The sequence below is a fragment of the Pantherophis guttatus genome, chromosome 1 (genome assembly GCF_059756535.1).
Source record: "Pantherophis guttatus breed Tessera chromosome 1, ASM5975653v1, whole genome shotgun sequence".
NCBI lineage: Eukaryota > Metazoa > Chordata > Lepidosauria > Squamata > Colubridae > Pantherophis > Pantherophis guttatus.
The window spans coordinates 328,272,683-328,293,422 of NC_142063.1; the positions used below are offsets into that span (position 1 = coordinate 328,272,683).

A 20,740-nucleotide genomic window follows, 5' to 3' on the forward strand; every position below is an offset into this window, starting at 1 on the left:
AATCTATTGCTCTTCGAGCTCCCAGGGATGAAAATTGAGAGGCACTGCTGCCCCTGCATGCATCAGTCAGCACCACAGCTCCATATTCTCTTTTCCTGTGCTGCCGATTAAACAGCGGGTTCTGATAGCTTTGTGTATATGTGGTCTCTTTGAAAAGAAAACATGGCAGCCAAGACAGTGGCTTTAGAAGTAAAGAAGAATAGTAGGTAGCAAGACTGGGAAAAGAAAAAAGGCAGCAGAAAAGGCAGTTTGGTTATCCTGGCAGTTTAATCCAGTTACAGTTTCCTCTTGACCTGGATGTCAATCTCACTGGGCAAACTCCTACAGTGCCCTTCTTTGCCATCTCTGTAATGGAATCTCTCTGGAAACTTGAAACAGTGATATTTTTCTGCCACCACATAAATGTGCCAGATTCAAGCCATACCCCAGTGTGGCTGAAATGGGCTCTCCACTCCAACCATCTTCATTTCACCACAGTATAACTTTTAGCAAGGATCTATGCCCTTCAAACTTAAAGTTTGTGAAACACGTTATGTGGAATTCAGGTCTCACCGTTAGCCCCCTAACATGTTCTGTCTAAGGAAAGATAAGATGGTCTTTTCCCTCCATGTCAGCTGCCTCCTGGCTTGTCTGCCTTTTTTCTCCTATGCCCCCATCTCCATTGTCCTCTTTCTGGTAGCTGTTTTATTTCCCACCCAATCTGGGAGATGTGGTGTCTAGGAGATCCTCTGAGTAAATCCTGCATTGCAATTGTGCAGGCTATTCCCGGGAGACTTCGGTTTCCTCCATCCACCTACCCCCGCACAAGGAGCATGCATAAACTTTCCAGTGGGCTGCTGCATTGCCTTTGAAACTTGTATATAGAACTAGGCCAAGATAACATTGTGGGTTTGGTGGAAAAGCCTCTTCTTATTTGTCGATGGAGAATCTCAATCATCCAGGTCATGGTTGTCCCAAAGGTGCTTTTTCAAGAGGCAACTGGACTTTCTTGTTTTTCTTTGAAGACATTTCACTTCTCACCCAAGAAACTTCTTCAGCTCTGACTGGATGGTGGGGAATGGAAGGATTTATATTCCTTGCAGCCAGCTAGTCATTTGCATTCTTTTAGAGAGTCTTTGAGGCCACCTGGAGGTTTATCTGTGTTGTCAGAGTCACCTGTGTAGTGCAAATGGATGTGGAGCCTTCTTGGAACTGTTGAAAGGACTGTAGACTGGAAAGAGATGATGCCTTATCCCTCCCCCTCTGTTGAGAGAGGGCTGTTTTGACACAGATGGCCTCTTTGACACCTCTTTCAAACCAGCGGTCTTCTCTGTCCAAAACATGGACTTTGCTGTCTTCAAAAGAGTGGCCTTTGTCTTTTAAATGCAGGTGGACTGCTGAATCTTGTCCTGATGGGTTTATTCTCCTATGTTGTGCCATGTTTTTATGAAGTGGTTGTTTTGTTTCCCCAATGTACAATGACCAGCCATCTGCAATGAGTATAAATCTTCCATTCCCCACCATCCAGTCAGAGCTGAAGAAGCTTCTTGGATGAGAAACAAAACATCTTCAAAGAAAAACCAGAAAGTCCAGTTGCCTCTTGAAAAAGCACCTTTTGGTCCTTTTCTTATTTGGAATTTAAAGAATCACTCATCTGTGAACATAATAGGCAACTCAGTAGAATTTACTCTTAAATTCTGGTCAAACTATGCCTGTCAAAATCAGAAATATATATTTCACTGGGCAAGTCCTTATGATCCTATAGGGAGTCCTTGCTTAATGACCATGATTCATGATGCTTTTTGCCAGTTTCTAGCAAAAGTCCCATTCAAATTAACAACCACATTTACTTAATGACTACTGTAAAAAAAGGCCAGAAAATAATTTTTCCAGTCACATGAGTGCCATTGCCTCGACTTACGGTGTAATGACTTACTGGGCTTAATTACAGTCGTATATCAAGGACTACCTGCAATTCCATCATGCTTGCTTCATAACCACACGAGACCTTGGCTCTTTTCGGTCAGATATCTCAGACTGCATTTCCAAACTCTTAGTTCCTTCATGAACATCTTGGGGTTCATGGCTTAATCAAGAAGTCCCACTGGGTCGTAAATGTCTTCATTGGCTCTTTGCCTGCATCTTGAATCTCCTTTGGAAAGTCTAAAGGCTGTGATTTCAGTGACCTGCATAGGCAAGCCAAATTCAATACCCCTAGCTGACAGATCAGTAGAACCATAATAACCACTTTGTCATCTGCCTCTTAATAACTGGGAGTTCTTGAGCATCCTGCTTTCAGCTTAGCCTAATTCCTGTAATAAAATAACCACAGATATGTTTGTGTTGTCATTGTACAACTGCCATATGCTGGGCAAGAGCCGTGATGGCGCAGCAGTTAGAATGCAGTACTGCAGGGCTAACTCACTGCTCACTCCAGGAGTTCGATTCTGAGCGGCTCAAGGTTGACTCAGCCTTCCATCCTTCCTCCGAGGTGGGTAAAATGAGGACCCAGATTGTTGGGGGCAATAGGCTGACTCTGTAAACTGCTTAGAGAGGGCTGTAAAGCACTGTGAAGCAGTATATAAGTCTTAAGGGCTATTGCTATTAGACGATCCAGAAGGCATGATGGCATTGTGTAACTCAGGGATTCGAAGTTGCAGTGCTAGCTCAAGATTGTTAGTTTCATAGCAAAGAGGCCAGTGACACTCTGAAGCTGCAGGATCCCAAGTCATGAAGATTTGTGCCTGGCCCTCAAGGAAGTTGTCCCAGGCAGAGATCCTCTGACTCTTCCATGCAGAGCTCCATTTACTCTGACTTACCAATTACTTCTGGATGTACTAAGACTAAGTGAAGTCATAGAAGACTCCTGCTTCTCCTAGTTTTAAAGGACTTCCTGCCAGAGCTCAATGCCAATTCCCATCGGCAGGGTGGGATGGAGGAAGGCACATACAGTAGTTATCTTTTTGTCAACATTTAGATAGTAAAAAGGATGACCTAGAAACTTAGAACCATAGCATTTTCAAGATGTGTCTCTTGCAATGAGACAAATGGAAGCTGTTTTACAAGAATAAATGCTTTGGAGCTCTTCCACCTCCAGATCAGTGAGGTGAAGCCACATGCCCAACATCAATAAAGCTGGTGGCCAAAGACCAAAATGAAATAAAAGTAGCAGGCAAGGCCCAGACCTGTTTGAAACTGCTACTGCATCCATATATTTTTTTTCCTGGTGGACCTGGTGCTGTTATTCTATTGACAGGATGCCATGAGATGTGTCCAGAGGGGAGTAGAAGACGATTCCCCCCCCATCTATTCAGAACCATTCGACCCCTGGGAGGAGGGCGGAATTGGATGATGGATCTGAGCTTTGCTTTGTATCAGCAATAAATGTAATTTACACAATTGGCCGTGTTCTGTCAGGAATGGCAACGGGAAAGAACTAAGGAAGTGGGAGGCAAGACATTTAGTGGGATTCCTACTTTTAGGCTGTAATACAAGCCAAACTGCTGTTAAGTCTTCCAGTACAGCTGGAGCTTCTTAGTTACTGGGAGAGATCAGATTCTTATTTTGTTTATTTCCGATCCATCCTTCAGGGTAGGAACCTGAGAAACCCTCCTGGAGACAGGTTTGCATATAACACAAAACAATAAAGAGTGAGATGAAAACCAAAGACTATAAAAGTTAAATACCGAAGTTTAAACCCATTCAAAGGCAATGACCTCTCTTCTGAACAAATCCTTGAGCAATGCAGTACTTCTTTAGGGGAAAGTTTAAATCAGTAATACTTTTTTTTTTCTGATCAGCTTTCCCGTTCATGTGTCTTACCTATGTGGTGTGCTTGCTCTCCATCTATAATAACCCATGGTTAACGAAGGGATATAATATTTTACTGGCACCATGGATGTTCCATCTAACACAGAGGCCTTCTTTCTACAGCTAATCTCTTCAACGTGTGATCCGATGTTGTGCTCATCATACAGTATATATCTGTACTGTAAAGTTTCAATGGGATGCTCATTCCCCCCAAACTGGCTGGTGACAGGGGCAGGGGGTGAGGCAAAGTAAAGTTCAGTACTTGATTTTTGTCATTAGAATGGTGTAGGGATTCTGCTTTCTGGTGGCTTTGCTTTGTTATGTTGGCTTGCTTTGGTTATGCAGAAATAGATGTTACAGTGAGTTTAGATGTTATGGTGTTACGATGTTTGTAGTACTGTAACTTGAGAAAATATTGCATAGTTCTTTAATATATGATTACTGCAATAGAAACATTTTATGCAAAATATTGGATCTCAGGAGACAGAACATTGGGAAAATTACATGTGTGATTAACGTGCTGCCCTAGTTAACTAATTATGTAAGGTGTAAGGGAGGCAGGTGATGATGTAGCCAATTTATTAAATACACTGTATAAAGGTAGGACAAATAGGATAAATTGGGTACAGTCTATTACAAATGGATGGTGTATGTTCTCTACAAAATCTTAAGTATCTCCACACAACAAATATACGATTGGTTTTGTACCTACCGGTCATGGCTACTCCCAATAAATCCTGGTATTGTAGTTTGATGAATGAGATTTCTGTTTGTTTGTTTTCTCCCTTGCAGACATGGAATAACCAAAATGGCTTAAGCCTGTAATGCAGGGGTGTCAAACTCAAGGCCCACGGGCTAGATTCGGCCCGCAGGGTGCTTAGATCTGGCCCATGGGGCTGGCCTGGAGCAGGGGTGGGTTCTATTTATCTTTACTACCAGTTTGCATCATGCCCGCACATGCGCAGTTCACCTATGATGAAGTCCAGGTCAGTGGGCGGAGCCTCCTGCCGGTTTTACTACCAGTTCTTGCGAACCAGTCTGAACCAGGGGCAACCCACCACTGGCCTGGAGACAGTGAAGGTGCCTCTGTCAGCAGCCCTCCCGATCTCAGTTTTCGCTGGAAGAGGGTTGCAGGAGGCCATCCCAACCGAAAACAAAGATTGGGAGCCCGTTTTCTCTGGCAGAGCGCTCAGGCCACCACAGGTGCCCCCGACACGAGTGATGTCAAGTTGGCCACGCCTTCCCTGGCCACATCCACCCTGGGCCCCCGAGGTCAAACACAATCCTGATGCAGCCGTCAATGAAATCGAGTTTGACACCCCTGCTGTAATATGAATGAGTTTCCTGCATCCAAAAGGGTAGTTCAGAGTGAGCAAAACTGCTTTGTGTTTGAAAGCCAACTGGGAATTCTGGGAGCTGAGCCCAACATAGCTGATAAGCATCAGATTAGGGAAGGCAATTGTAGAACACAATAACCAGAAATGCTGAGGGGTGATACCAGAGACACATACCAAAGACAAATCAAGGTTTATTCTTGTTGGGAGAGACAGCTAAACAATTCATGGATGCTGAACCATGTAGGATTTTTAAAGGTTGAACCACCCTTGAATTGGACTCAGAAATCTATAGGTAATCATGAAGTAACCTCACAGCACAGGTATCGTGCTACTAACCCGATTCTTCCTGTCAGCAGTTGAGCCTTTGCATTTTGAACCAACTACAGCTTCCAAATCATCTCCAAGGGCAGTCCTACGAAAAGCCCACTGCAGTCGTCTAACCATGAGATGGCAAGGGCGGGACTCACGTGTTGAAAGGGCATACTGATTTCCCAAAGTTCCACAACTGGCATGCTAGCCAAAATTCAGCATGTCCGACCACGGTTTTGACCTGTTTGAGTGATGATTGCACCAGGAGGAGCTCCAACTCATCTCCTCCAAAACCTGGAATTTGTTCTTTCAGGGGAAATGCCATCATATCTAGAGACAACCGGAATTGGAATTAAGAATGAGTCAAATCAGCCAATTACAAACAGCAACATTTTTATTTATTTTTTGCTGGAATTTAAATTCCAATTAAATTGGAGCTCCTTGATACAGGTAGTCCTCGATTTACAGCAGTAACCGTTCAAAATTAATGGCAATGAAAAAAGTGACATGAGCATTTTTCACACTTATGACATTTGCAGCATCCCCATGATCACATAATCAAAATTCAGATACTTGGCAACTGGTTCATATTTATGACCGTTGCTGTTTTCCCAAGGTCATGTGATCCCTTTTGCAACCTCCTGACAAGGAAAGTCAGTGGGGAGGCCAGATTCACTTAACAACCATCTTATTAACTTATATACTGCAGTTATTAACTTAACAACTATGGCAAGAAAAGTCGTAAAATGGGGCATACCTCATTTAACAAATGTCTCACTTAACAACAGAAATTTTGCTGGCTCATTCCCAGTATTACATCATCGTAGCAGTTGGTCAGCTCTTAAAGTGTGGTAAGGCCACACTTGGAATATTGCATTCAGTTTTGGTCGCCACAATGTAAAAAAGATGTTGAGACTCTAGAAAGAGTGCAGAGAAGAGCAACAAAGATGATTAGGGGACTGGAGGCTAAAACATATGAAGAACGGTTGCAGGAACTGGGTAGGTCTAGTTTAATGAAAAGAAGGATATGGGGAGACATGATAGTAGTGTTCCCAATATCTCAGGGGCTACCACAAAGAAGAGGGAGTCAAGCTATTCTCCAAACCACCTGAAGGCAGGACAAGAAGCAATGGGTGGAAACTAATCAAGGAGGGAAGCAACCTAGAACTAAGGAGAAATTTCTTGACAGAACAATTAATCAGTGGAACAACTTGCCTCCAGAAGTTGTGAATGCTCCAACACTGGAAGTTTTTAAGATGATGTTGGATAACTATTTGTCTGAAGTGGTGTAGGGTTTCCTGCCTAAGCAGGGGGTTGGACTAGAAGACCTCCAAGGTCCCTTCCAACTCTGTTATTCTAAATCATTACCCAATACAATTTCCTGCCAAACTTGAACAAAAAGTGCTTTGGATAGGCTTAACACACTTAAATCGTGCCCACGACAAAAGTCAACGTGATAAATCCCTATATTCTGGAACCTCTGGATTATGTCTTTGAAACCTAAAATTAAACAGACATTTATTCAGATCCACCATTTCTTGGCTATATTAACCAAATCTTTCCTAATAGTTTAGCTTTTTTCTATACAAACATTTGTGGTAAAGCTATATAGTCACTGAAGGTTTAAAACTTTTTGCTGAAGATTTACATATGTGTGCATAAATTCATTCCCAATGTTGTTGCTGGCCTTGTTTTTAGTTCATTTTCTTGTTTCTAATTCTGTATTTTTAGTTTTTGTCTTGACTTTTGGGTTGTTCAACAACCAACAAACCATTTAAAGAAAGGCAAGGCCAGACAGGGTGCTGTCTCTGTGACTAGGTCCTATTGACACGAAGTAATCACGACTGATTTTATGTGACACAACATGCTTTGGAAATGGCCTGTCGGATGCCCCAGGCTTCTGTCACCTCCTGCCCTGGTAGGTGGAAGATCTTGCCAGAAGAAAGAAAAATGCAGGCAGCAGCTGTTGCTACAAAGGATTCCCCTGTGGCACTGTCTCTGCTTTTCAGCTTTGTGCAATACAGTTGAAGTGCCTGGCTTCCAACAGTTGCTTTGTGATTCCCCCCCACCCTTATCTGGCTCCCCTAAAGGCTTTCATTCAAGAACCTGACATTTCTCCCTTCCTTGTCTCAGATCATCTTGTGATCGCAGCCTTCTGGCTTACCGTCTTGTGCCGTTGACTTCAAATCAGCAGCTGTATCTATGCAGTCACTGAAGGTTGTTGAAAAAGTAGACATTTTCCCCTTTATGGTTCCAGTGGGAAAACTGTATGGGCGGGAAGAAATCTCTCTCTCTCTCCCACTCACAGAGGCATCCACATAAAGGCATATATACAGTGTGATCATCTACAAATGACTTGCTTTTTTCCTAACCAACACAGCTCCCATTTGTTTTTTTAAAAAACATCATGTTTCTAGACAAATGATTGACATTTTATTCAATATCTTGTCTTTTTTATAATTTGTTTTTGATTAGTTTATAATATAAAATACAAAGGAAAATAGTGGGAAACTAAAGGAGGGGAAAGGGAAGGGAAAAGTGTACGGCAAAAGGAAGGAAGAGGAAAAAAGGCATTGACTTCCCTTTAGTGCAGTAGAAAAAGATAATAGTATCAAACCTCAACTTTTATTTTTACCTAGTAATACAAACTAGCCATTTCTATAACAACAAACTTATCTAATTGGCAAAACCCAAAAGTTTCATTTTTTTTCCACCTCAAGCACAAAGTCCAGAAGTAAATTCCAAGGAGAAAGAAAAGTGTTTATTTTTCTGTAATCAAAGCAGAATCTCTCTGATGACGAGGATTTGCCACCCGATAAACCCTCATTTGTGGGTCTCTTTAAGCCCCAATTGTTTCGTTCACTTTTGCATAAGGCAAAGTTCACTACCTTTAACTATCTCTGCTAACTCCATCAATTTCTTGTCTTTTTGACTATTCTGCTATGATAGGCAGGTAGGAATTTTCAATCACACACATACACCATTTTTCCATTTCTGAGAGCTCTGTGGATTTTACAGATTACAGATTAACAGAGTTGGAAGGGACCTTGTAAGTCATCTAGTCCAACCAACCACCCAAGTAGAAGACCCTACACCATTTCTGACAAATGGCAGTCCAATCTCTTCTTAAAAGCCTCCAGTGATGAAGCTCCCACAACTTCTGAAGGTAAGCTTTTGCATTGGTTGATTGTTCTGTCGGAAAATTTCTCCTAATTTCTAGATTGAATCTCTCTTTGATCAGTTTCCACCCATTATTCCTTGTCTGGCCTTCAGTGCTTTCGAAAATAGCTTGACCCCTTCCTCTCTGTGGCAGCCCCTCAAATATTGGAACACTGCTATCATGTCTCCTCTGGTCCGTCTCTTCACCATGCCCAGTTCCTGTAACCGTTCTTCATGTTTTAGTTTCCAGTCTCCTAATCATCCTGGTTGCTCTTCTCTGCACTCTTTGTTATAATCCTCCTACTGTTATATACAGTGGTTCTACAGTATATGCAGTACTATTATATATAGAGTGGCATATTATAAAGACGTTCATGGTGAGAGAGGGGAATGCTAAAGAGTTTTTCTCGTTGGTGCAGTTGCACTTGGCTGACAGGATTCAGCTAAGGAGGCTCAGGACAAATAAGTATGTGGCTGGAGACTAAAATATCCTGAGAGAAAGCAATGGCAAGCAAGATACCTAGGCGAGAAGGGCAGCATACAAGCAAAAATAACAAAACATCCATATTGTGGCCTGGAAAACTGCATGCTCTCATGTCACAGGTGTTGAGCTTGACTTAAATGCCTTTTTAAGAGTATCAGAGCATTTGGGGGAGGACCAGCACAAAGCACCAATTTCTGGCATTTTTATGTCGAATTTTAATGGTGCAGTTTGGGTGGATAGGCATGCATCTGCAAAAAGTGCCGAGATCCAAGTGTTCACCCTTAGATGAAAATTTGTCTGAAACTGTCTCTTGAGGGACATACTTTGGACCACACTGAGAAGCGATATCTCTTTGGATAATCTTTGGCCATCCCAAGAGATAACAGCGATGCTAACATGGAAGAAAGCAACCAGGGGAATGTAGATCTCATCTAGGGCATTGGTGGACCGATGGGCAGCTCTTGAAATGAAGGAAGCGACTTGCAGTAAGTTTATGGTGTTGAAACGAATCCTGGAGGTCAGCAGAGACATATTGGTTTTGGGAAAGGAACAAAGTCTGCAGGAATCACAAAAGCCAGAGACAATTATTGTTAATTTCCAACCTCCTCTTTCCCTGAAACCCATATGACATGGGCTTCAGAACGATGTATTGGGGTGCTCTTCAATAGACAAAGTAGAATTGAATTAAATAAACAACTGCTCAGACACACGTGTAGGTTCCAGGGCCATGAATGCCACAATCTATTGTTCGTTTACAGTATATCGTGTGATTAATGTACGTATAATAACAGGAAGACATTCCTTGCCAGTTCAAGAAAACTTACTAGGGCTATAGATAGTCCTTACAACTACTCATTTAACCATCACAATGGCACTGGAAAAAAAATGACTTACACCAATCTGCGCACTTAACAACAGTCGCAGCATCTCCACACTTATGTGATCCAAAATTTGGGCACATGGCAACTGGTGTGTATTTATGCAGTTGCAGTGTTCTGGAGTCATGTGATCACTGTATGCGACCTTCCCAGACAGCTTCTGACAAGCAAAGTCAATGGGAAATCTACATTTAACCCCTGTATGATTCATTTAACCACTGCAGTGGTTTGCTTAGTAACTCTGGCGAAAAGGATCATAAAATGGATGCAAATCCATATAACAATTGTCTTGTTTAGCAATGGAAATTCTGGTCCCAATTGTGGTTATAAGAAAAGGTCTACATCAGTGGTGGGTTGCTACCGGTTCGCCCCGGTTCAGGCGAACCAGTAGCGGCAGCGGCAGGAGGCTCCGCCCACCCACCCGGACGCTTCTGTGAATGTGCAAGCACGCGTGCACGAGCAAACCAGTAGCAAACTAAATTGAAGCCGACTACTGGACTACATATATGTACACCGCGTGCATTTACCCAGATTAATGAAAGAGAATACATTTAAACACATTAACTGTGGTTCTTGTTAACCTTGTTTATTTTTATACATGCTTGATTTATAATGTGATCCCAGTCCATTTGATTATTTATGGCCATACATATGTATTGGATGATCCAGAAAATGGTTAAATGTAATGTGCCAATACACCAATCTAAAATTTCTTGGACATCTGGGGAGATAAAAATGAACAACGAAGAAAAAAATGCCTTATTTTACAAAATATTGTTTGAATTCAGCATCGGCATGTGAAATTAATAGTGCAGTCTTTGATTAAAAATGGATGCACTGAGGCCCACTTAAGGTATGGTTTGCAATTGTTTAATCAGTTGAGGCTATTCCAAACATTTGCTACTGTTCTGCTAAATACATAAAAAGAAGACAAATTTGGACTGAGGGATGAAAAATCTTAAGGATTAGGAAATCATGATCCTCCAGCTCAGCTGATCTGCAATTCCAGCATTCTTCATCCACAACGATGTAAACTGTAGTTCTGCCATAACTGGAAGATTACAAATTTCTCATCCCTAAGGAGGGCAGAGTTTCTTACATTTCTGATTACAAAGCAACACTGAGCAATTTCCTATTGGTTGTCATAATTTGAAGGGAAAGATGCCTAGGGGGCAGGTGGGGCTCAAAGCAAAATAGCTGCTGGGTGGAAATAGGGTCAGGTTGGATTTGAACTTCGTTTCTTGCTTCTGCCTCATCATTGAAGATTTTTAGGAAGCCAGAAGAGCTCTTCCCACAGGACCAGGGGCAGCATTTTTGGATGTCCATGCTAGCTTTAGTGCAGTGTTTTTCAAACTTGGCAAGTTGAAGATGTGTGGACTTCAACTTCCAGAATTCCTCAGCCAGCAAATTGAAGACCACACATCTTAAAGTTGCCAAGGTTAAGAAAAGTTGCATCAGAAGTACTTGATCAAAGATACACAATTCCTTATTCCTATTGCACTTTGATGAGACTATAACTACAGGTAATCCTCAACTGACATTCATTTAGCGACCATTCAACATTATGACACTGAAAAAAGTGGCTTATAACAGATCCTTGTACTTACCATCATTACAGCATCCCTACTAGCACATGATCAAAATTTGGGCGCTTGGCAACCAGCATGGATTTACTATGGTTGCAGCATCCCAGAGTCTCATGACTAGCCTTTGCAACCTTCCCAGCTGGCTTCTGACAAGCAAAGTCAAGGGGGGGGGGATCTGGATTTACTTAACTGCAATGACTCACTTAACAACCATGGCATAAAAGGCCATAGAATCGGGTTTAACTCACATAACTGTCTTGCTTAGCAACGGAAATTCTGGTCCCGGTTATGGTTGTAAATCAAGGTCTACCACCACACACAGAATAGCCAAAAGTCCACACTCTGCTAGAGAGAAGTTCCCTGAGGATGGGCTCCAGCACAAGTCCCAAAGCTCAAAAGACTAAAACTTCTGGTCCCAGTCTGCCACAATGTCCTTCCTGTCAACAACTACTTCAGCTTCAACCACAACAATACACGAGCAAATAATAGATACAAACTCAAGGTAAACTGCTCCAAACTCAATTGCAGAAAATATGACTTCAGTAACAGAGTAGTCAATGCCTGGAATGCACTACCTGACTCTGTAGTTTCTTCCCCAAACCCCCAAAACTTTAACCTTAAACTGTCTACTGTTGACCTCACCCCATTCCTAAGAGGTCTGTAAGAGGCATGCATAAGCACACCAGCGTGCCTACCATCCCTGTCTAATATTCCTTTTTTACTTACTCTTTTCATGTATTCAAATTATGTTTATACTTTTACCTCTTATCTTATATATCCTTGACAAATAAACTTATGATTATATGATTATGGCTCCTGCAACATTATCCTGGGACATGTTCATGGTTGAAGGAATTTAGGATGATCTGTTCAAGTAAATAAAATGCCTGGGAAAGGTGGTTGGAAACAGGAAAAGAAATAGGACCAGAAATAATGTGCACAAGCTACAGTTATCTGTAGTTCACTTAATCTAAAGGGGAACTTCCTTATTGTCAGATCTACACAACAGCAAAGTGTTTTATCAACTGAAATGAAGGGTTCTCTTCTTCTTCATCTCTGGGGATTTTTAAGTAGAGGCTCTTCAGTCCTCTCTCATAGATTGTTTAATTGGTTTTCTTGGACAGAGCCGAAAGGTGTAACGGCCGTCTCCCTTCGAATTCCATGATTCTAAGATTCACTACATCAGTTGTGATTTAATTAGCCAACTACAGGTAAGTAAGCGTGCCATGTTTTATTATTTGCATAGATGCCGCCACTTTCATTCCTTATGCAGCCAGTTGCCTTTAAAAAGAGAGGCAATTTTTAAACCCCTAAAATCAGCACAATTTTCAATTCCCTGGTGTAGCAGAAATCCCAGGAGTATCTGTTCTATTCTATTCTGTTCTGTTCTGTTCTGTTCTGTTCTATTATTCTATTCTATTCTATTCTATTCTATTCTATTCTATTATTCTATTCTATTCTATCCTATCCTTTCTGTGACGCCCTTATCCTTTCTCACCATTCCTGCCATCAACTCTCTCACGACCCAGCAGCGAGACTAAGTGAGGACGTAGTTACAACTGCTAACTGAGGTAGCAGTTAAAGGATGGCACAAGAGTCCCAAACTTCTCTTGGTAACAACCTACCTCTCAAGGTTGTTGTGCTGATAAGGTTTTTTTTTTTTTAAAAAAAAAGGTCGTTATGGAAGCTACCTGGAAAACCCCTTGAGAAAAGGCAGGATTTAAATCTAAGGAGGACACGATGAAGTCCTCCGGCAATTGGGTCAGGAGAGGCCCTGCCCATCCCCATCCGCGTGACACGTTCTTCTCTGCCGCTGAGGATTTCTCCAAACTCCTCTCTTTCAAAGTTAGCCGGAACACGTCAGGCTTTGTGACCCAGTGGATCTCCAGCAGGCAGTAGCAGGAGATTTCCTACTCTCTCCCCCCCCCCACCTTTCCTTCCTTACACGCACACACACACACACACACAGGGCGCTCTTCCCGAACACACTTCCCTGCATTACCCAATGAAGCGAGAAGAAGAAGAGCGCATCCCGTTGATGGTTTTACAGCCCGAAACCGACGGGAGGAAGCGCCGTCCCTTGAATCGCAGAAGCAGCCGATCTGCCTCCACCCAGAGTCCCTTCTGGTCTCTTGCCTACAAGTAGCCGTAGGCTTCTCTCTCTTCCCACCCACCCCCACCCCCACTCCCCCCCACCCGCGTCCGCGATCGCAGTTGTCTCCTCCAGCCCCCCACCCCATATCTTCCAAGATCAGGGTGGGACTACTGAATGGAATATTTCCCCTTCTCTACAGCCAGCCGGCCCCCCCACGGATTTCAAGGATTTAGGATCCGTCACCAGAGACATTGCACAGTGGGGGAAGAGTGTCCTTGGCGTGATCATCACTGCAAGGTAAGGGATGTCCGGGGTTTTTTTTGGGGGGGGGAGGTGGGGGAGGGGAGAGGAGAGGAGAGAAAAAAGGTGTTGAGAAAGAAAAGGGACCCTCTCACCTTACAACAATGGGTGTGCAAGGAGAGAAAGGAGCAGCCCAGGTGAACCAGGTACCTGCTGTAGGTGAAGGGGATGTTGAAATGCCAATGGAAAGGGCCAAGTTAACAATTGCACACCTGGTAGGATGAGGTTTTGGGGGGTGGGTGGCAGGCAAGGGTCCCGTGGGCTCTTCCTTGTCTCCCTCCCAACATTCTCCCAGCCTCCACGGGGGTTTGTGGGGAAGAGCCCTAGAGAAGCCAGGGATGAGGGCTCAGCAATTGCTGATTGAGTCGCCTGGTGGCGGGAGGGGGGAAAGGAAGGAAGGAAGGAAGGAAGGAAGGAAGGAAGGAAGGCAGGCAGTGGACGGATCCCGTGACAGTGACTCTGAAATGCCACCACAAGAAAACTCTCGCTGTCATTTTCTTCTGCTGCTGCTGTTTCTCCCCTCCCAAATCTCCCAAAATGGATTGTGGGCAAAATTGTGGGTTCTTCTGTAGTGTTAGAAAAAAAGCATACTTTGCCATCAAAGGAGATGCTGAAATCAGAGAGACGGGGGAGGTGGGGGGAGAGCTTGGGCCAGCCAAGGAGGAATTCAGCCTTCAGCAGATCACTTTAGGAAGAGGGTACATTAAATCAAGCAAGGGGAGGAAACGTAAGATCCTTAAGGATCTTTAGAAAAATGCTTGGCTGCAGAGTCAGGACTGCTGGTGGGAGGGGGGAGGAGGTTCTTGTACTAGGCCAATGTTTTTCAACCTCAGGAACTTGTGTGGACTTCAATCCCCAGAATTCCCCAGCCAGACAGGTTGCAGTCCACACATCTTAAAGTTTCTGAAGTTAAGAAACACTGCACTGGGTGTCTACTTGCTTCCCCCTGATTTTTCACACCACAGGTGCTATGGTTAAATTACTAAAATACTAGTGGGCTCTTCCAGTTAGACCCAGTATGTCCTTCCTTCTGGGTAATGCATCCCACAAGTGTCTCTTGTGTGTTTATATAAATTTCTTCCTAATCCCTTCCCCTCCTCATTTTCTTGTGCATCTTTTTGAGAATGGCTGAACATTTGGCTCTGTGGCAAAGATCAGGCGGTGGGAGTGTCAATTTAGCACCATTGTAACATCTTGGGATATGAACATTGGGAAGACTTTCAACTGCATGCAGTTTAACTCAGTTACTGGAGTTATTAGGAGGCACTTGCTCTCTTGTTCATGGCCTGGGTCAGATGGATGAATTATTCTTCTATATGAACCCATTTCCAGACCTCTGTTAACATGGTTGCTTTGGGCACAGTGTTGCATCCCAAAACCTTTTGATTGCAGTTCCCCAGGCCTTTTGGGAGGGGAAAAAAATAAGGCAAAGTGGAAATGCACATTTTGAAGCAAAATTCCACTGTGCAACAGCCCAACTTCATGAATCCATAATGACCATGTGCTCCAGTTTAACATCCGCATTTACAGTCTCTGCATGCTACTAGCACATAATACCGGTGCTCCAGTACAGCTGATGGATGTTGCTGTCTCCCTTTGTGGGAGCACATCTGCTTCTTGGGTGCATGGATGTGTCATTGCTCTCGGCTGCTCAGCATGTGCTTGCCTTGTGATCCTGGCATACGCTTCCCACAGATGTCACGTTCCTGCCATGCTAAGACAAACTGTGAAAAACTTTGGCTATTTCACACGTCCCACGGTAAGGTCAGGAGACCAGTCTGTTTCAGCTAGAACTGTGCTGCAAAGCAGAGTGCTTCTGAGCATCAAAGGCAGGACATAAAGCAGGGGGATACACTTTCTCCCAATATTAAACATGCTTCTGGCGTTTGAGACATGTGGCCTTTTGCAGGGCATAGAAAGGGCACTGGAACACCGTTTCCCTAAGAAAAAAATACTCAAGATGCACCTGGCAAGAGGAAAGAGTGTGCTTTAGAGCAGAAGTGTGCAATCTAAAGTTTTGGAAGCCCTGTGCAGCCCCCACCACCTGAAGTTTGGGGATGGCTTTTAGGTATCTTTACTTGTTACCCAGTTACAATTTTAACTTAGTAGAAAAGAATTATGGATCCTTCTAGTCAAACTCAGCTCTTAGCAATTTGATGGATATGTCCATGAAGTTTTCCTGGCAGCTATTTAAAAATTGGTTGCCCTTGCCTTCCTTCAGGGTATTTTTGTCAAGTTCCTGGTCTGGCCTACAGCCTTGGATTTCCTGGTGGTGCCATGTCAATTGCTAATGAGGTCTAACTCTGTTTAGTTTTTATTTTAACACCCCTCCCCCTCCTGTCCAACCAGATAAGCTTTCCCAGAGTTTGGAAAGGAAGAGAGATTTTTTTTATTAGAGCATTTTCCCCATGTAAAAAAAACACCAAAATCCTCCCCCAAATATATATGATAAAGCAAGAGCATTTGCATCTTATTTGTAGCATGAAACAGATTTGTAAGATCTGAAGTCTTAAAGCTGTATGCAGCCTCCAAATTCTTCGGATTTGGCTCCTAAGATACCTATAATATGTAGGAGCATGTAAAACATAACTCTAAGGTGATTATAACTCTGCGAAATTAAAATTAAACCTAAAGGTGAATGAAACAAAAAAATATTTATGTTCTCTTGAACCATGATTTTTGGAGGAATTGGGAAAAACTGTGCATCCCTGCAATAAAGATTTATCATGATGTGCAGACTGGAACTTCAGGATCCCACCACAAAAAAAAAAAAAAAAAAAAAGGAAAAGAAGAGAAAAGAAAAGAAAACAATGAACAGTAGTGTTTAAACAAAGTGCAATTTCAGCAACACATCACTGGTTGGCCTGATGGAAGGGAAGAATTTATAAGAAATTCTTATTTCTTAATTCCTATTTCTCTAGATCGTATAATGTCTCCAAACTCTTTCTATGAATTTGGAAGCCATATTGCAAGGATAGATGACCCTTTGTTTAGCAATTTGGAAGGGGTGAGAGCTGCTCCAATTGTCAGCAGTTATGATTAGAGGTGACTTGAGGGACAAACGTCAGTTGTTGGAGGAGACTGCCCTGGGACTTCAAGTTTATTATGCACCTATCGATACGCAGATTTGCTTCTAGCAGAGCCTTGCTAGGAAATTAGCAGTTTCATTCAAGCCCCTTGGCTCCCAGAAACAATGTCTTAATGTGATTTTCTTTTCTTTCTTTCTTTTTTTTTGCATATTTTTTTTATTTTTATTTCTCATAAACATATTTAAGTGTACAGTCTCTTATCCATCAGTCTTAATGTGATTTTCAAATTAGCTGTTATCTGATAAAATCTTTTGCACATGAGTTGACAAGTATCTTTGCAGGAGTCAGCTAAGAGAGGCTCCAATGATTCTCATAAATTGGATTATTTTCAGTATGTTGTACCTGAGGATATGGCATTGCTTGGGGTGGACTAGCTTGCCAACCATTCTATAGATCCATGCCTGATAAGGGTGACCTTGTTATGTAAGGAGTAGTGAGAATTGACTTAGGAGACAACAATAATGCATCACAGAGAGAGGAGAGTATTTCCTTGTTTAAAGGAAATAACGGTTATACATATCTGAAGAGGGAAAGGGGTTAGGGACGATAATGGCTAATCAACTTCAAGAGTTCTTGCAGGAAATATCTAGACCGGCGTTTCTCAATCTTGGTGACTTTAAAATGTCTAGACTTTGACTCCCAGAATTCCCCTGACTGGGGAATTCTGGAAGTAGAAGTCCACACATCTTAAACTTGCCATGGTTGAGAAACGCTAGGATTTACTTCAGACCAGTTTTACAGTGGAGTTAGGAGACAGAAGACATTCTCTGACCTTATAGATGACCTTCAACAAATGATTGATAGAAACAGCGTGACTTGTCTTGGATTCCTTAGTAACTTTCAATAAGCTTAGCCATAATAGTTTTCTGGATTACTTGAGAGAAGTGGGAATACAGTACATTGCAATGGTTCCATTTTCTTCTTTCACAGAGATCTCATGTGGTACCGCTTGGTGCCAGTTGCTCCTCAAAATGGTGGCACTTATATGGAATATCTCAAGGCTCCATTGCATTTCCAATGCTTTTTGACATTGGGAGAGGTCATCAATAATTTTTATCTGAATGACCTTCTTTATTTCCCTATGTCGCCTGTCTTAGGTATTAACTTAGGTATTAGTAAATGTCCATCTTCTAACAATAATAGGATTAATGAAAGATAATAGTTGAAACTGAATCCAAGAAAGATAAAGATGCTCATTATGAAGGATCATGATCTGGTGGCTGGGACGGGTTCTCTTTTTCTGGATAGATTATATTCCCCAGAAAAAAATAGGTATGCAGTTTGAGAATGCTTTTGGATACTGGTCTCATCCTGCTTTTCAAGTTGAGATGAGACTAAGACTTTATCACCAATCATGACTCTGTCACAACCTCAGTTGTGTCAATTCCATGAAGAGAATTACCTCGGGCGAGGTATAACACATATGTTCAGATATGTTTTATTGTATGCTGCAGCAGCAGGTATTGCCACCACATATCCTATAGAAGTCTTTCCATGTGGTACAGAAAATTCAATTGAAAACATGATTGATTTTTAGAGAAACTTGGGGAAGCTATATTATAATTCCCGTTCTTCGGCTAGTTGCTAGTTATTACTTTTAAAACCCTAGGTAGTTAGGCGTAACTTATCTAAGAAAATGCTTTAGTTTACATGATCCCCATGCACATGAACATTGCCAAAAGAAATTCTTCAAGTGTGACCAAGTCCCATCCCTCCCTTGGGATGAGGACTTCTCAGACCCTGGTTTGCAGAAGGCATGCCTGACAGATAGCAAATGTCTGTCTTCTTTAGATGCCTTCAAGAGATCTGCAGACACACATCATTTTTTCTGGATTTTGTCACCTTCAGTCCTTTTAATATGGTGTTTACATTAATTTTATTCTATTTGGTTTTATTTTTAAATGGTTTAAAAATTAATATAAACTAACCTGAACTATTTAGGGAGGGCAGTATGAAAATGAAACAAAGTAACAAAAATACCTATATACGTTATGGTCAACTTATGACCACAACTGAACGTAAGTTTTCTGTTGTTAAGTGAGACATTTATAAAGTGAGTTTTGCCCTGTTTCACAACCTTTCTTTCAGTTGTTAAGTGAATCATGCAGTTGGTAAATTAGTAATCCGGTTGTTCAGTGAATCTGACATTGATTTTGTTTGTCAGAAGGTCATAAAAGGTGATCATATGACCTTGGGACACTGCAGCCATCATAAGTATGAACCAGTTGCTAAGCATCTGAATTCTGATCATATCATCATGAGAATGCTGCAAAGGTTGTAACTATGATAACAGTCATAAGTCACTTTTTTCGGTGCTGTTGTAACTTTGAACGGCTGCTAAATGAACTGTTGTAAGTCGAGGACTACCTGTATTGAGCTAAATAGAAAAGTGGCTTTAATAGAGGCTGAGGGAAATCTAAGTCTGATACTTTTTTAGTGTAGGAATCGCATTTACAGGGGCAGGTCATTCCTGAATATCAGTTGCTAAGGGAAAACATCTAGGAAGGGTTGATGTTGATCACTCTACTTGTAGGCTTCCTGATTAGCTGCTGATGGAAAAGGCTTTTCATATGACAATTCCATCACCTGCCCTCATGGACCTCATTTTATTTCTTTAACAAGGCTTTGTTTTTTATTCTCAGCATTTTGCTGAGTTGATTAATATCCCTTCTAGTAAAGGACTGTCTTTCCATACTTGGTCACTCTAGCTGGGAAGAGAGAAGGTAATTTCTATCTGCAAATCCATAGGATCTCTCATTTTACTAGAAGCGATATTAATATCCTATTTGAAGGCTCTTCTTCTTTGTCTGCTGTTTTTATTTTTAAAAAGACTCACAGTATATCAACCAGTGACAGTGTTCAAAACAGTATAATAATGAAGTTTGAAAGGTGTGGTGGGGGAAAGAAATACAATTTAGCATGAGGAAATGTGTTTGAAATCTTTAGATGGATATGAAGTTGTAAATATCTGTGTTCACTTATTTCTGCTCAAAAAGATGACCCAATCTATTACAAACTATTTTACTGGTTTGGTTGAAAAACTGAGATCAGATTTGAACAAAACAATCCTCAGTTAAAAAAATCTTTTCTTCTTATATTTATTTTATTTATTTATTATTTATTATTTAAATTTTTATACTGCCCTTCTCCCGAGGGACTCAGGGCAGTGCACAGCCACAATAAAATACATATATCCATAAAATTTAAAAACAATTTAAAACATATTAAATAATTTGGCCCAGATTAAAAACTAAAGCACCCATTAAAATTCGTTATTAAGCCAGCCCAGCCTGTTGAAACAGTAAAGTCTTAAGGGCACGGCGAAAGGTACGTAGGTCAGGGATCATACGACTCTCCGGGGGCAATTCATTCTAGAGGGCAGATGCCCCCACAGAGAAGGCTCTCCCCATTTATTGATTTGAAACAAAAAAAGCTCAGAAAAAGTGCAAGAAAGAAAGCAAAATAGAAAAACAATGACTTCTTATTTTCTTTGGTACCCATATAAATAAAAAAATGTGCTAGACTTTTACTCTAAGATTAACATTTGTCTACATTGTTTCCATAATGCCATATAGTTCTAATCATCAAATCTCCAAAACAACTTTTCATTTCATTCAGTTTCTTGCAAAAAATCCGAAAACAGTTTCCAAGTAGAAATAAAATTTGTCAAAGTATTTTCTTTCATCAAGTCTGTCAATTTCACCATTTCCATCA

General features: G+C 41.7%; 1 protein-coding gene across 5 annotated transcripts in view; it reads left to right on the top strand.

Moving 5' to 3' along the window:
• Positions 1-11,140: 11,140 nt before the first annotated feature.
• The window catches only part of RASL10B (RAS like family 10 member B), a 49,243-nt gene continuing 39,643 nt past the window's right edge, over positions 11,141-20,740 (top strand). For 3 of the 5 annotated variants that reach the window (XM_087883412.1, XM_087883414.1, XM_034420941.3), the window contains exon 1: positions 11,141-13,934. Coding sequence is in view for 1 of the 5 variants with exons in the window: in XM_034420941.3 (XP_034276832.1) it covers positions 13,812-13,934 (123 nt within the window). In the remaining 4 variants the exon portion in view is untranslated. The remainder of the gene's footprint in view (positions 13,935-20,740) is intronic. The other 2 variants (XM_034420937.3, XM_034420939.3) reach the window with 2 other exon arrangements.